The sequence below is a fragment of the Trichosurus vulpecula genome, chromosome 2 (genome assembly GCF_011100635.1).
Source record: "Trichosurus vulpecula isolate mTriVul1 chromosome 2, mTriVul1.pri, whole genome shotgun sequence".
In the NCBI taxonomy this organism is placed as follows: domain Eukaryota; kingdom Metazoa; phylum Chordata; class Mammalia; order Diprotodontia; family Phalangeridae; genus Trichosurus; species Trichosurus vulpecula.
In genome coordinates, this window is record NC_050574.1 from 338,538,436 (window position 1) to 338,553,607 (window position 15,172).

Here is a 15,172-nt window from a genome sequence, read left to right on the forward strand (position 1 = left end):
GTTATGTAACTTACCCAAGATCACATAGTTGATTTCAGAAGCAGGATTTGAACCCAAATCTTCTGACCCCAGTGTTCCTAACATTTCATTATACAGCCTCTGGCATCCATTAGAATGGGTATGGGCAAATCTTTCAAAATCTCATACAACTGTAACAGCAGAAGGATTGTGATGAATTTGAATTCTTCAATATCCCTTTGGATTCCTGGGTGTTTTAATTTTTTCTATGTTTTGTACCACCAGACAACCAGTGATGCTACTTAAAAAAAAAAAAAAGGCCAGCAAGAGTCATCTTTCTATGACAAAAGTTTTGTCTAAAATTTGAAAGTAGCCTTGTCCTAGCATGCCTAGAAATAGAAATAGGAGTCAGAGTTATTGTGGCTGAAGTGGTTTTGCTTCCACCAGAGTTGTTTTTGATTCAGTTTGTACCAGCTCGAGGCACTGTTAAACATGTGAGGGGCAGCTTCCTTTATAAGTGTACACAGAGGGTTTTATATGTATTCCTAAGTAGCTTAGTTTTCTACTATGACCTCAGTAGTAGGTAGTATTTTAAGCAGGCACAGATCAGGGATTACAAGAAAAGTGTACGGTGTGGAAATAACAAGATAGAGATGAAGGGACAAAATACAGTAGAATGAGTTCTTCTCGTTATGTTGCCAAGTGTCTTGAGGTTTTTAAATCTAATACTGATGTATAGAAGAGAAATTTCCACCTAAAATCTAATCCTGGTTTTTGACTATGCCATTTAGGACTATTAGGGCTACAGGACATCTATAAAGATATTTCTTCTAGTTTTTGTAGTCAGTAAATAAACATTTTCAGGGCTCTTTAGTCAATAAACGTTAAACACCTACTCTATGCTAAGCACTGTGCTAGCCACTGGTGGTGCAATGTAAGGCAAAAAACAGTCCATGCTCTTAAGTATCTTACAGTCCAATGATTATCTAGTTGTAAGGTCTGAGAATAGAAGTAAGGGGTAGGAACTTTACTCTGCTATAAAAGAAACTTATGGCCATACCAAGGAAGCTTCGTCATGGAATCTTCCTGAGATTCTTTCCCAAGATTCTAAAATCAAAAGAGTTTTTTACAACTGGGAAAAAAAACACCTTGGCCTTACCGTTCATGATTTGCTTCTCTAAGATGACATGCCTTTGGGGAATGAAAGGGAAAGTTAACAGTGAGTAGAAATGCATTGCAATCAAAGAGAAGATCAAAAATTAGTGAGGTGAGCTTAGAGGAAAAAAAGGAATGTGTACTTTTCTAGTTTTGCAGATACAAATATAAAACAGTCTCTACCTTCATCAAGCTTACATTATAGTGCTAGAATCTTCTGTACCTTAGTTTCTTCTCTAAAATGATGATAATAATTATTATACCTTTCTTATAGGTTTTTTGCATGGATAAAATGAAATAATTACTTTTAAAAATATGAAAGTGCCATGCAAATGTGAAATGATAATGTTGTTTTATATCTTTATATATTATAAGGCTAAGAAAACATTGTGATTAATAGTGGATAGTATCATATTAGCAGGTATTAAGTTTTGGTTCTTTCCCTGATTCTGACTTTGTGACATCTTGTCAAGGGTAAATAGGAAGACATTCCTAGTTCTTCCTCCCATTTTTTTCCTTGCTTGGCCTCAGTCTGCCTCCCAGTTTATCCAGTTCCCTCCCTCTACCAGCTGTACCACTGTAAGTTTGTTAGCTGTGATGATGTCTTCATAAATCTAGGGGATGAAACAGGAGAGCAATCAGGTTTTTTTTTTAATTAACTATAAAATTGTGGTAGCAGTCTTGCCACCCTTATTCACCCTTGCCATCCAATCAATATTCCCTCATGGATATTATGTGGCTAGGAAAGTCAATAAGTTTTCCCATCCCTTGTTTATAACCTGGACTTATACCTGCTGCCATTCATATAGCATCTGATTGAACTACAGCTGGTTGACCTCAGTATTTCTTTTGAATTTTCACTTTATTTATGTACTTCATTATTCCTCTGGAAAAAGAAACATTTTGGAAAACTCAAGATTTTTATTATATTGAAGCAGAAAATTATACCTTCCATTTTAAAATCTCTGCAGAATGCTTATATAAAACACTATTGCTCCTAAGACAAAAAAGTGATGTTTAATACTCATTATTTGTATCGCTATAGGAATTCTAAAAAGGGAAACATGAATGTACATTGGAGTAGCTAAGGAAGGCTTTTATGTAGGAAGTAGCAAATGGAAATGACGCTTGAATGATATTTAAGACTGGGATTGGTAAAGTGAAATTGGGAGAGAATCCCAACAAAGGTATAAAACTGGGAATGAACATGACTCATGTGTTAGCTATGTAAACAAGAGACTTCTCTAACTAGAAGAGAGATTGGTTGCGATAGGGGACAGGTTGAAAAAGTAATCTAGATTATGAAAGACTTTTAAAACCAGCATTAATCTTTTGAACTTGATCCAATATGCAATAAGACTCTTGAATGGAGAAGCTACATAATAAAAGAAATAGTTGAGGAACATTAATCTGACAGCTGCGTATAGGATGAATGAAGGAATGGGAGGATTTGCTCAAATAATTGTAGGAAATGGTGATTGGTATCCGTTTACTGACTCAAAAAGAGACCCTTCAAAAGAGAGAACACATGTGTGGGGGGAAATACCTAACAAGTGATAAATACATGTTAAAGCGTAAGACAAAATAAAAAGGCTTTGAGGGAGATGTAGTCAAAAGTACTATAAGATAAATTTGTGTACTTAACCTTTTGTGTAATGTTAAATTCTCCCAGGATTCCTAGTTCCAGTTCTAACCACTTTTTCAGTAGGTAGCAGTGCTAATCAATTTCCATTAAATGATTTACTATGTACCTGATGATCAAAACACTCTTTAAAGTTATGTATGCCTTCTAGCCACTGATGCCTTTTAAGAGTATTGTTGACTTATAATAGTCTGATAGATATAACATCTTCATACAGCTACTTTCTCTTACCCTCCCAGGTCTATTAAAACCCATCAGAAATATGATGAGGCCTTGTTTTATGAATGTTCTTGAGGTTTTATTCCCCCAAATAAAACTGTAATAAAAATGTTAATATACAAGGATATATGAAAAATTATTTTCTTCCTTTTGCTTTGTTTGAGCAGTGAATTCAAACTTCAGTCTTTCATTTTTACAATTTAAGTCATAGAATTTCAAAGTCAGAAAGTTTTTAAAAGCATTTATTATCTGTGATCCCCTTTTTTTTCCCCTTTATGATAGCCCAGTTTGGGTTGCTAAGATATTATCAAGGAAATCTATAACTGAATAAGAAGGTAATGGGTCAGTCATATAGCAAAAACAGACGATAATTAATTAAGGGACAGCCTGTATTCATGTCCATAAAACATAAGAAGACTTAGGGGAAGACTTTTTGTGGAGGACATGGAACAACATGAAAAAGAATCTTAAGAATGAGAGAATACATGAATAGGTCTGTATCAGTCTGTATTAAAAGAGTGAATTCATGGATCCATAGGATTTTGGATTTATAGTAAGGTAGATAAAAATAGATGACAGTGTAATAGTTAACATTTATAGATCCCTTGAATATTTATGAAACATTTTATATATGTTAACTCATTTAATATACCTTTTTGTAGGCAGAGAAATCATGATAGAGAGATTGAATAATCCACCCAAAGAAAATATAGATGGTTGGTGGAAGAGCCTCAGCAAAACTCCAGTTCACTTCCATCCTAGCCAAGTGTTCTTTCTGTTAGATAAAAATTGGTCATTGTAGCCTCCAGTTACTTTCAGTGGTGTTTGGCTAAGTCATAGTTAGCTGAAGACAACAAAAATGCTGTAATTTTGTGCGTACTTGTGATAACATACACATTTAACAAAGTACATATGATGAGCAGGTAAATGGTACAGTGGATAAAGTGCCAGGTCTGAAGTCAGGAAGATTTTGTCTTTCTGAGTGCAAATCTGGCCTCAGACACTTACTAACTGACCCTGAGCAAGTAACCCTGGTCGCTTCAAGTTTCTGCATCTGTAAAATGAGCTAGAGAAGGAAATGGCAAACCACTCAGGTATCTTTGCCAAGAAAATCCCAAATGGGATCACAGAGAGGCGGACATAACTGAAACAACTGAACAGCATATGATGAAAGCCCCAATCTCCAGGGAAGAGTGTTTTTCCTAAACATTCCCTATCCTAGATACCATATTTTACCTCCCTAATGGTGATAAATCAAAGGAACAGAATACTACAAAACTAACAAATACTAAAATTCTCTTAGGCTTTATGCATTTCTTCTTACTTACATTCCCAGAGTAGTCTTGGAATCCTGTCAAAATCATCCCAGAGATGAGGAGCTTAGGCCAGAAAATCCTGTAATGTAGTGACATCATGGACATTTGCACCAAGCTGCATTAGGCACCCTGGAACTCATAACTGTATCTCAGGAATCTGTCGTAGAACCAAAAGCGATGGCCACCTGACAGCCAGTAGTCAGTCTATCATACCTCTAAATAATGGTATGCATCAGCCTAGTGTGTTGTTATTTGTAGCCCTTACATAATGCTTTATATTTATAAGAAAATTTGCCAGTTTTCATGTATTAAGATATTAAATCCAAGTCTGGATATTCAGTTCAGCCTTTCTTCTTCTACATATATGCATTCTCCTTGGAAAGCTCATCAGCTATAACTGGTAATTCCCAAATTTCCATCCCATCCCTAAACTCTCTTCTGAACTTCAGGCTCATATCTCTAATTGCCTGTTAGACATCCCCATCTTTATGTCCCATGGTCTATGCAAACCCAGCATATCTGAAACTAAATTTTTCCATCTTCTAAAACCACCTATACCCTCTGGGCTTCCATATTTCTGACAGTAATTCCATCATTCTTCCATTTACCCAGACTTGAAATGCAGGATTATCCTTCATTCATCCCTTGGCAATTTTTTCCCATTTCTGATTAGTCGCCAGGACTTCCTTCCTTTATCATGTCTCATCTTTTATGATAAATTTTTTTTCTCTGTCATTGACAGTAGGACCTACCTCTTTTGGACTCTTAATATCACAACCCTTAGTAGCATGTCACCTTATGAAGAACTAGAGATAGCACTAAAAGAAGCTATTGCTGGGAAGAACAAGAATACATGGAAGAGGTCCATGGTGGAGGCTACACAATTGTAAGGGTATTGAGGGATCAATTCTTAAGGTATCTGAAAAAAGGCAAATTTACCAAAGGCTTGCAGAAAATCTCAGGTCTCATCACTTATTAGAAAAGTAAACAAGTAAATATATCAAGGACCATTGAAACATGCCTCTACAAAATTTTCATGATAGTAATGTAGTATGTACATGCATTGAGCTTTCTTGTTGAATGTAAAAGAAGGAAATATCTAGGTTTACACAAACAATATTTGCTACAGATCAGGACTTTGCAGTTATACATTTCATTTAAAGTTATAGAAAGTATTTATTTGTCTGTTGACTATAAAAACAAAGGAATTCAATGAAGTAAAATACAACTTTAAAAGCTCTTTCTCTTCCAGTAAGATATCTTCCATGCATATGTCAGAATCCTGTGAGGTTGCTTGAAAGATGTAACAACAGAGATAACAGTGCTGGTCTCTGATTGTATCATCAAGCACGGCATAAAACTGAGAAACATGTTCAGCAGAGGTTTTTGCCGCCATCACGCAGGCTGTTGAGCAGAGTCCACATAGAACACTATGAATGGTGAGATGCTTCACATGTCTCTATTTGTACGTGAACTCGTGTGGATTACATCATTCCCTGAGAACATTACAAAGCCTCCTGAATGAATTCCGTAATCAGTCCAAACTGAGTTTTACCTCAATTACCAAAGGATCACCCAGGAAACATTTATTAAGTAGCTATCAGGGGCGTGTTTATTTTAGATCCATTAATATAGAAGTAATGTTTAATGATAATTAGGTGAGTTTTCTGGAGAAAGGAGGTGACCAAGGCAGGGAAGGAAAAGACATCTATTTAGTAAGTGTCTGCTACGTGCCGGTCACTGTGCTCAGCACTTTACAGATATCTCACTCAGTCCTCAAAACAGCTCTGTGAGGTAGGTGCTATTATTGTTCGCATTTTACTTTTAAGAAAACCGCAGCAGACACAAGTAAAGTGACTTGCCCAGGATCACATAGCTAAGTGTCTGAAGCTAAATTTGAACTCTGGTCTTCTGACTTGAGGCCTAGCATGTTATCCACTGTGCCACCAGCTACCTCTAGCATCTGGCCTTATGGAATATCTTCAATCAAGGGTTAAAGGGAGAAAGAATATAAACCATTAAAGAAAAGAAAGAAGATGAAACATAGTGTGATGTCACAGTTACCTCCCACCCTTGCCAGCAAATTTTCTTCACCTCTTATTTACTGAGAAAAGAGAGAGGGCACTTTCAGCAGGGGGACCAGAAAGCACAAGTATGCAAGGAACAGCAAGGGATTATGGGTGTGAAGAGAATGAAATGTGAGAAGAGAGGGAGGGAGGGAGGCTCGAAGTGGTGAGCAGCTTTAAATGCCAGACAGGACTTCACATGTGATCCTAAAAGTGGTCGCACCTACCTCCCAGGGTGGTTGTGGGGATCAAATAAGATAATATTGGTAAAGCGCTTACTTAGCACACTGTCTAGCACACAATAGGAACTTAAATACTTCCTTCCTTCCTTCCTTCCTTCCTAATAGGGAACCAATGCAGTTTTTGAGTCAGGAGGTAAAAGAGTGAGATAAGAAATTATTTTAACAATAAAGTCAAAGGGGTATTGGAATAGGAAGACACTTTGAAACAGCGATACCAATTACAAGGCTATTGCAGTAGACCAGGCAAGAGATTATGAAGGCTTATGCTAGAGTGGTAGCTTTGTGAGTGAAGAGAAGGGTACATATATGAGCAGTGCTGTAAAGGCAGGAAAGACCAGATAAGGCAATCACTTGAATATTTGGGATAAGAGTAAGTAAGAAGTCAAAGATTACATCAAGATTACCAGCCTCGGTGACTGGGAAGATGTTGGTACCCTCTACAGTAAAAGGAAAGTTGAGAAAGGGAGGGGAGGGACAGATAATGAGTTCTATTTTGGACATTTTGAGTTCAATATCCAAAAGGGAGTTGGTGATACCAGATTCAGGAAGGAGACTAGGGCTAGATATATATAACTCTGGGAATCATTTGTGTTGAGATAAATGAACTCTTGGGAGCTGACAAGGTCACCAAGTGAGATCATATGTAGAGGAGAGCTGATAAATACCCTCCTGTTAGTGATAGCTTTCCCTGGAGGAAGAAGGTTGGGGGAAAGAGAATGGTCTGAGACTTGAAGAGAGATGAAAGAGTTTGGTATAGTTGCTATCCTGAGAGGCATGGATTAGGGCTATGTAAAAAGGATTGCCTTGCCACAGCAAGTTCTGGTTGAGATTATGTAACAAGTGTTAATGGATTCAGCAGCCAACGTGATATTTCTAAAGCAACATAAATTTTAATGGACTCAATCAGCTACATAAGTCATTTTTCTAAAGCATAGGGCTGACTTTGTCATTTCCCTGTTCATTAAACTCCAGGCTCTCCCTGTTGCTTTCTGCTTCCTAACCCGGTTCCTTCCTGCCTTTCCAGTCTTCTTTTACTTCCCTCCACACACTACGTTCCAGCTCTACTAGCCGACTCTCTGTTCATCACCACTCTCCCTGCTTTTGCATGGGTTGGCTCTTCACCACTCTTAGTATGCTCTCCTCCCTCACCTCTGCCTTATAGCTTCCCTGACTCAGATCCCACCTTCTGAGGAATACCTTTCCTGGTCCTCCAGCTTTTCTAGTGGCTTCTCTATGGTTACTTTCCATCTACTCTATAAATATTTTGTATGTATCTGGTTATTTACATGTCTCCCCATTAGAATTTGAGCTCCTTGAGAGCACAGTCTTTGCCTCCTTTGCATTCCCAGACCCTAGCAAATGTCAGGAACATAGTAAGTGATACATGTTGATTAATTGATTGAACTCATCATCCATGTCCATACAGTAACTTCAGTTTCTCGTTCAAGAACCTCATATTATGACAGCTTTAGCTATAAAGAATCCTACTTCTGTAATCCCTAATAACAGTATCATGCCATTCCAAAGTAATTGCTAAAATTATAAACATATATATGTGTATATACATATGTACATATGTAATTCTCTATATTATCTAAGTCTTGATTACTTTTCAAATTTCCGAATGTCAAGAGGCAAATAGAAGAATCTGTAGTTTTCCTATCTCTACCGCATCTGGCTTTTTCCAGTACTTTAAATACTATGAACTTATAGGGTGCAGTAATTTTAGTTGCCTCTCCAGGCAATGACATACTTAACTTCTGATTAGTCTAGGTCCAAACTAAATAAGTATATAAATATGTATATCTATAAATATAAATAAGTGCATACATACACAAGTATTTTCTCTTAATTATCACTAAGGGTATAGTAGCAAGAAATTAATTACCTCCCTAATATTTGCTTCAGCAATTTCCTGGTCATTGAGCAGTTTAGTTAAGTAGCGGATTGTGGTACTTGTGGGGTGGAGGGTTGGGAAAGCTTTGTGAAGGTAGTGAGAATTTTAACAAATAATCTGTTGCTGATGATCATTGTAGATGATCATTGTAGATTAACTGCTTTGCCTGTTTTTATTTCTTATGCAGGCCCCATACAGTTGAGTAAGCAAGAATGACTTTGGTCACTAAAAGTAGTTCATTAACAGGTTTTCATTTTAATAAGGAAAGGTGAGCCATTCCCACCTCACAGCTGCATATATAGGGTATTCCAAAAGTCTTAAGTCTTAAAAGACTATTGGAATCCCTTAAAGTAGCTCTGCCTCTTCACCACCATCACCTCCATTCCTCTGATAAAGGTGATAAAATCATATTACCGTGTCCTCTGGAAAGGGCACATTTCTGCCCTTTAAGTGTTGTCTCCTTCCTTGGAATGGAAGCTCCTTTAGGACAGGGACTCTGTCACTTTTTTGCCTGTATCCCTGGCCCTTAGCACAGTGCTGGGCACATATTAAGGATTTAATAAATACTTTTCATTCATTCATAGTAGATATTCAGTAGATATTCAAATGTGTTAAACCTGTCTTCTTATAAAAATTTATGTAATGCTACATAATTCCAAATAATTTTTCTGCTTTCATTCTCACAGTAATGTTGATTATATCTTTTTTAAAATGGGAAAGGAGAATGATTGTGCTTTTCAACAAGGTATTTTTCATTGCTTTAATTATGTTTTCTTTTAAAGGATTCTCCTGCTATTTCTCCTTGAATACAGGAGGTTTCTATGTTTATTTAAAAACCTATTCCTTGGGTCCGTGATCAGTCAACCAGCATTTATTGTATATCTAATATATGTTATTCTCTGCTAAGCACTGAGGATGCATGGACAAAAATGAAACAATCTCTGTTCTCAAGGAGCATAAATTCTAATGGGATAGAATTATGTCAGTATATACAGGATATATTGAAGATGAATACAAGATAGTTTTGGAAAGTATGATGCTAGCAGCTTGGGAGGTCAATCAAGGAAGGCTTCATGTAGAAGCTAGCACTTGATCTGAGTCTTGAAATTCCAAAAAGAAGTGTATTTCAGGCACCAGGAAAAAGGTACAAAGATAGTGAAAGGAGCCATAGAGAAGTAGATTAACATGACCTTTCCTTATATTGATGGCAATATTGATTTGATTATGACTCTAGAATTGGAAAGGTGTTTGTTAGGAGGTAGAGCACCCACATGATACTTAGGCAAGATGGCTGGGAGGTAATTGGGACTAAGATACAGACTAAATGAGGTGAAATGATGAACCTGAGTGATCCAGAAAAGGGATGTGCAGCATCTTCCTTTAAAGGGACAAGAGGTGTCTTTTCAGAGAGATTTCTATTTAAAAATGTTTAAAAATAAAATTTTGGTGCTTAGAAGGGGTAGGCTTCAGTTATCTGAAAAATTCAGTTATGGAATGTCTACTTCCTCCATCATAGTAGATAAATAAAGCATTTCTATAGTTTAAGGAAATAATGATAAGAAGACCTTTTAAATATCAGTAAACAATGTGATTTTACCATTTTATTGGATTTGGATTCTTTTGGTAGGGCATTCCTTTTATGTATGGATTTAAACTTGGCTTCCATATTAAGAAAAGAATGCATTTACCCTTTTTTAAAAATTTGGTTAATTCATCCAGGAAATATTTAAATGTACACAATTTCCAAGGCATTTTACTATGCATTATAACTGATGTAAAGGTGAATAACGCAGTCCCTATTTTTAAGGAGCATGAAATTTCTGTACTGACATTTTACTCTAGGTTAGGTCCTAAAAGTTACTTTTAGATTCTGATCTTGTCCTATTGGACAACTGAACGATCTTAGTGAGACTTATTTTTAAATTAAATAAGACCCTGTTTCATTACTCTTTAGCAAATACACTTTTTATAAAATTCTTAAATGTTAACTGAAATATTCTCAGGTAAAAAAAATCTTATTCTTAATGCCTGAATTCTCTTTCAATATAAGTTAGTGTAATAATACTCAGTGTCTGTAAAATCTTTTAAAATGAGCCTTCAAGGTTAGCAATTTGAATTGGAATGGTTTTCATTGGTGAGAAATTGATTCAAACATAAATTAATTTCTTAGGGCCTAGGAAAATAATGAAATTTTCTTTTCAATTCATTTTATATTTCAAAACAAGATTAGCAAGAGATAAATCTATCAGCCTAATTTGAAATAAAATACGGTTTCAGAAAACTTTTATTTGGTCATTTTGTCTTTTACATTGAATCTTTTTGTTCATTTATTAAAGCTCGCTTTTAGGTTATTTGCACTCTTGAAACATCATTATGTTCCAACAACTTTTATTTTTTAAAAGAATATTTAGCAACATGACCTGAATGATTAGAAATAATTTACCAACAAATTTAGAAACCCTTTACAATTTGAATGTTAGTAGTGTTATAAAATAAGTTATAAAAATATATCTTTTAAATATACTTTAGCAATTTTAGATAAAGACTATGTATCTTGTATTTCATTGATCTGACTGTCCCTGTTTGGGGCTAATTTCAAATGTTGCATTCTCACAGTGAAAAAGCATGATGATGTTATTTGCATATTACTTAACTAGAACTCTATAGCATCTGATAGTATTTGAATAACATTTACATGATAGCAGATCACTTTGTAGTTATATAAATGAACCTTTTAATTCATATGATCACTGTATATAAGGTTCATATCAAACATTAAAAACCATCCTCAATAAAAGATGCCAAAGAGTCAAGTTAAACTAATTAAGGGTGCTTAAATTTGAAAGCCATCGACTAGGGTTTTTTCCCCCTTTGAATACTATATATAGTCCCTGCTTTTTAAGATTAAGCAGAACAAAGCTTTTCTTCTAATCAACTAACTAATGCAGGCAGTATAAAGTTCAGCAAATAAGTAAAAATTAACATCTGGTGCTGTGTGTTTAATGTGACATCTCATTCTGTGTTTGTTTTTAAATTGTAACTAATTTTAGTTAGTAGCTTGAAAACAAAGGCTTAATTGCAATAGATTCCTTTTTTAGTAATGGTTAAGTTTGCATCCTTGAGCATGTGGTTTTGTCAGTTGTTTTGAACTCCATTGCATGTATTTGGTCTGTAACTGGAGATCTGTGGCAGTATTTCATATTTATCCCAGTATCAACTAGTTGAGGAGGAACTGTTTGGAACAGGCAGCAGAACTGGCTTTGTGTTCTATTTAGATTAATTGTCACTGGTTACATCCATGGAAAATGGGAAACTTTACATTGACCATTTGGCTTCTTAATGTAATAGAAGTAGGTCTGATTCTGTCAGGAAGCTACTTTAACATCGGACTTGAAATAGTACATACGATCGTTTTCTAAAAAGGCTTTTTTATAAAGCATTTTTAATTCAGTCATAAAAACTTTCTCTAGGCTTAAACGTGATAGTCAAAGGCTATTCTGGGATATTTAGATTAAAATTTCACCTATAATTTTTAGTTATCCAAATGCAAATGTACTTATAATAATTTCCTATATATTAGGACTTATTTGCATTTGTTCAAAACCAAAAGATACCTAACTTTTGAAAACTGGAAACTGATGTACTGCTAGTTCTATTATGGACCAGTATCGTGAGAGACTGTGTTTATTTCATCTTGTGAAAATGAGTTGCTGCACAGGTGAGGTAGTATTTGGATCACTTTAAAAGTTCATGTCAGTGTTTTGTTTTGTTTTGTTTTGTTTTCCTTTTTCCTATTTTCTTTTTGGCCTTTTTTATTTTACTTATTTATTTTTGCTTTTGTTTTTTGCAGGGGTGTTTTGGGATTTTCATGGCCTTGCTGCACATTTGGCTGGCCATATTTAGTCTGCGCACTAAATGTTAGTCTGCCCAGTTGAGTCTTATTTTGTGCACTCAGTTCTTTTGGTTTGATTTCATGTTTTGTCCACCTGGATGTGTTTTAGATTGAGAGATTTTTATTCTGATGGGCCGGATTTTAATCCGTATGCTAAATTTTAGTCTGCAGACTAAAAGTAATCCGCGGATTATTTATTTTTATTAAAAAATATTTAATTCCCCCACTAGAAACTATCCTAAAAGAATGTTAAATTATTCTACACTAGTCAAGGGAGTTCACAGCTACTGGTGAGTTGTACCATCTTTTATTCTTATGCCTTATAACTGACACCACCACCTCTGTCACTTTTTTTTGCTCAGTTGTACTAGGTGTTGGTGTACATTACTGTGCTTGTCACCCATAACTGTGACTGTCCCTTAATATTACTGTTTATTGTATATCTTTTTGTTTAGCTTTTGGTGGGTGAATTGGGTAGAATTATAGGTGGAACTGTGTTGAATTGGTAGTGCGAAAAGGCTCAGGATTTTTTTAGTGAGTTATTCCAAAAGGAAAGAATGTTCTTAAGTTTTTCTTTTCTTAAGTAATGGGTGCAAGGGTATGAGGGGGAAAAGCCCAAAATAGAAAAATTAAGTCCATACCCGCACTCCCAAGGTGATATGTCAATTTCGTGAAGAGTCCTAAAGACATGAGAAAGAACGTCAGCAAAATAAACATCCATTAGAGGGGAAGTCAATCCAAAATGGAGAATAATCCGCGGTGGCCTGATCTGTTCTTAGCTCACACAAATTTATTAACTATCTGGCTTGAAAACTCAAGTAATAATACAAACCAAATATTTTTATTTTCTTCTGAACACTAATTTAGAATTTTTTTATACCGTGTCCCTTGGACACATTTATGGAGAAAAACAAAATATGTACATAGGGATTTAACACATTTAAAGCAGGTTAATCTGGCCCTCCCTTCCCCCATTCCCCCCATGTCTATGGACAATGAATCCGGGACAAGAGGACTACCAAACACTTTACTTTGGGAACTTAATTACCCCTTTACTTCTAGATTTAATTTTGATTTAACTTTTTTTGGTTTTGTATTTTTTTAATAAATGCACTGGCATTGGAACATAATAAAATAAAATTATGATGTTTCTTTACTATGCCTCACCATTGCGCAATCAATTTTTTTACATACACTGTGGCGAAATAATTTTCAAAACTTGGACTTGCTACTATGGAGACTGATGTTTAAAGTTTATAACTGTATAAACATTTTCTATGTCCCCCACACCATGGATTTCTTATAACATTGGATATATTTTTCCTTGCTGGACTATTCTCTTTTGGATTGACTCCCCCTGTTTGGATTATTTCACTGCATTATCATCTTTAGGACTCGTCAGGAACAGGACATTTCACCTCAGGAGTGCGGGTATGTATTTAATTTTTCTTTTCAAATTATTAGGGCTGGCCTGTAAAACTGGGGGAAAGGAATTTTAAAAGGTTAGAGATTCATGCTGAAAATAAATAAATATTTCATTCTTGAAATGTAATAAAAATTATACCAAGGCATCTGTGATTTTAGTTTTTAAATCACTCTATAGAAAGGTCTTTGCTTAGGTATATTATATTTTGTCTTCATCATTGATCGCAATAATTAATCATAGTTCCAGATAGGTTTAACGATTAGAGTGGTTTTTTTTTCTTTAAATTTCCTTTATTAAAAAAAAGTTGTTTATTATTTGTGGAACTGGAGGTTAAACAGTTTAAGAAAGTAAGGAATTGAGGAAGCAGCAGAGACAGAAACCCCTTTGGTAAAAGCCAAATTTCAGTAGTTCTGTCGGTCTCCTTTTCTTTAGACACAAAGGTAACAACCCAGAAGAGCAATGTTCCTGTTTGGGCTGTAACTTGGAAGTCACTTGCTACTACACCCAGTATTGTGGTCAGAAATCCGAACTCTGGAGGCATTGGGTTTGACCCAACACAAATGACCCCCCACATAATCTTCAGGTTAAAGTTTATCCACAGAGTGCCAACCAAAGCTTTTCTCATCATGGGTCACTCAAAGGGTTTAAAGTAACAGTGGATAACTTTGTAATTGCAGGTTAAGTCTGTCTTAACGTTTGTTATTGGAATGGATATTACTTTTTGTTGTTTTAACTCTTTGACTCCATGAGTCAGGATTCCATGACAAAATGGGCTAATATACAATGTCTTAGTACCAACATGGATGGGTACTTGTAGCCAACAAGGCACCAAAGAGGTTTTGGTTTGGGGTTTTTACTTTTAAGAGAGAAATTTACAACATTGATTTATTGTTGGTTTTGACAGATAACCTTCGTTGATGTTAACATGAAATTTCTCCATTTAAAATGTACTTACTGCCCAGCTACCCTGCACTTTGAATGTTAGCAGGAGGTATTTATTTCTATTTTTGGTGATGCTGAGTGGCTTATGTGCTCCCATATTGGTGCAAAAGCATTTTGGATTAGCTCATGTTTATTGAAAAATGCTGGCAACGTAATTCCATATACTGTCAAGTAAATGGAAATTGTCCTCAGGGAGGAGCATTAAAGACAACTGTTCAACTTTGTCTTTCATGTGATACTGAGGGGGAAATTAGGTGATAAAGAAGAAAGATGGGAAACCTCTAAGCAATGACTTATTTCAGCAGTTGTTGGGGACAAGTACCAAGAGGTGATGTTCTGGTCACAGCTGTAGTACCTATAGAACATTTGCTCTGTGTGTCCTTCCTGTGGTCACCCCATTCAGAAAAGACATAGGTT

At 35.5% G+C, this 15,172-nt stretch overlaps 1 protein-coding gene across 4 annotated transcripts in view; it reads left to right on the forward strand.

Annotated features, from left to right (window-relative positions):
* The window catches only part of GSK3B (glycogen synthase kinase 3 beta), a 285,006-nt gene that overhangs the window by 212,987 nt on the left and 56,847 nt on the right, over positions 1–15,172 (forward strand). For 2 of the 4 annotated variants that reach the window (XM_036746202.1, XM_036746201.1), the window contains exon 9: positions 13,780–13,818. The exons of the other annotated variants lie outside the window; for them this stretch is intronic. In XM_036746202.1, coding sequence (XP_036602097.1) covers positions 13,780–13,818 — 39 coding nt within the window. The remainder of the gene's footprint in view (positions 1–13,779; positions 13,819–15,172) is intronic. 4 annotated transcript variants of the gene reach the window in all.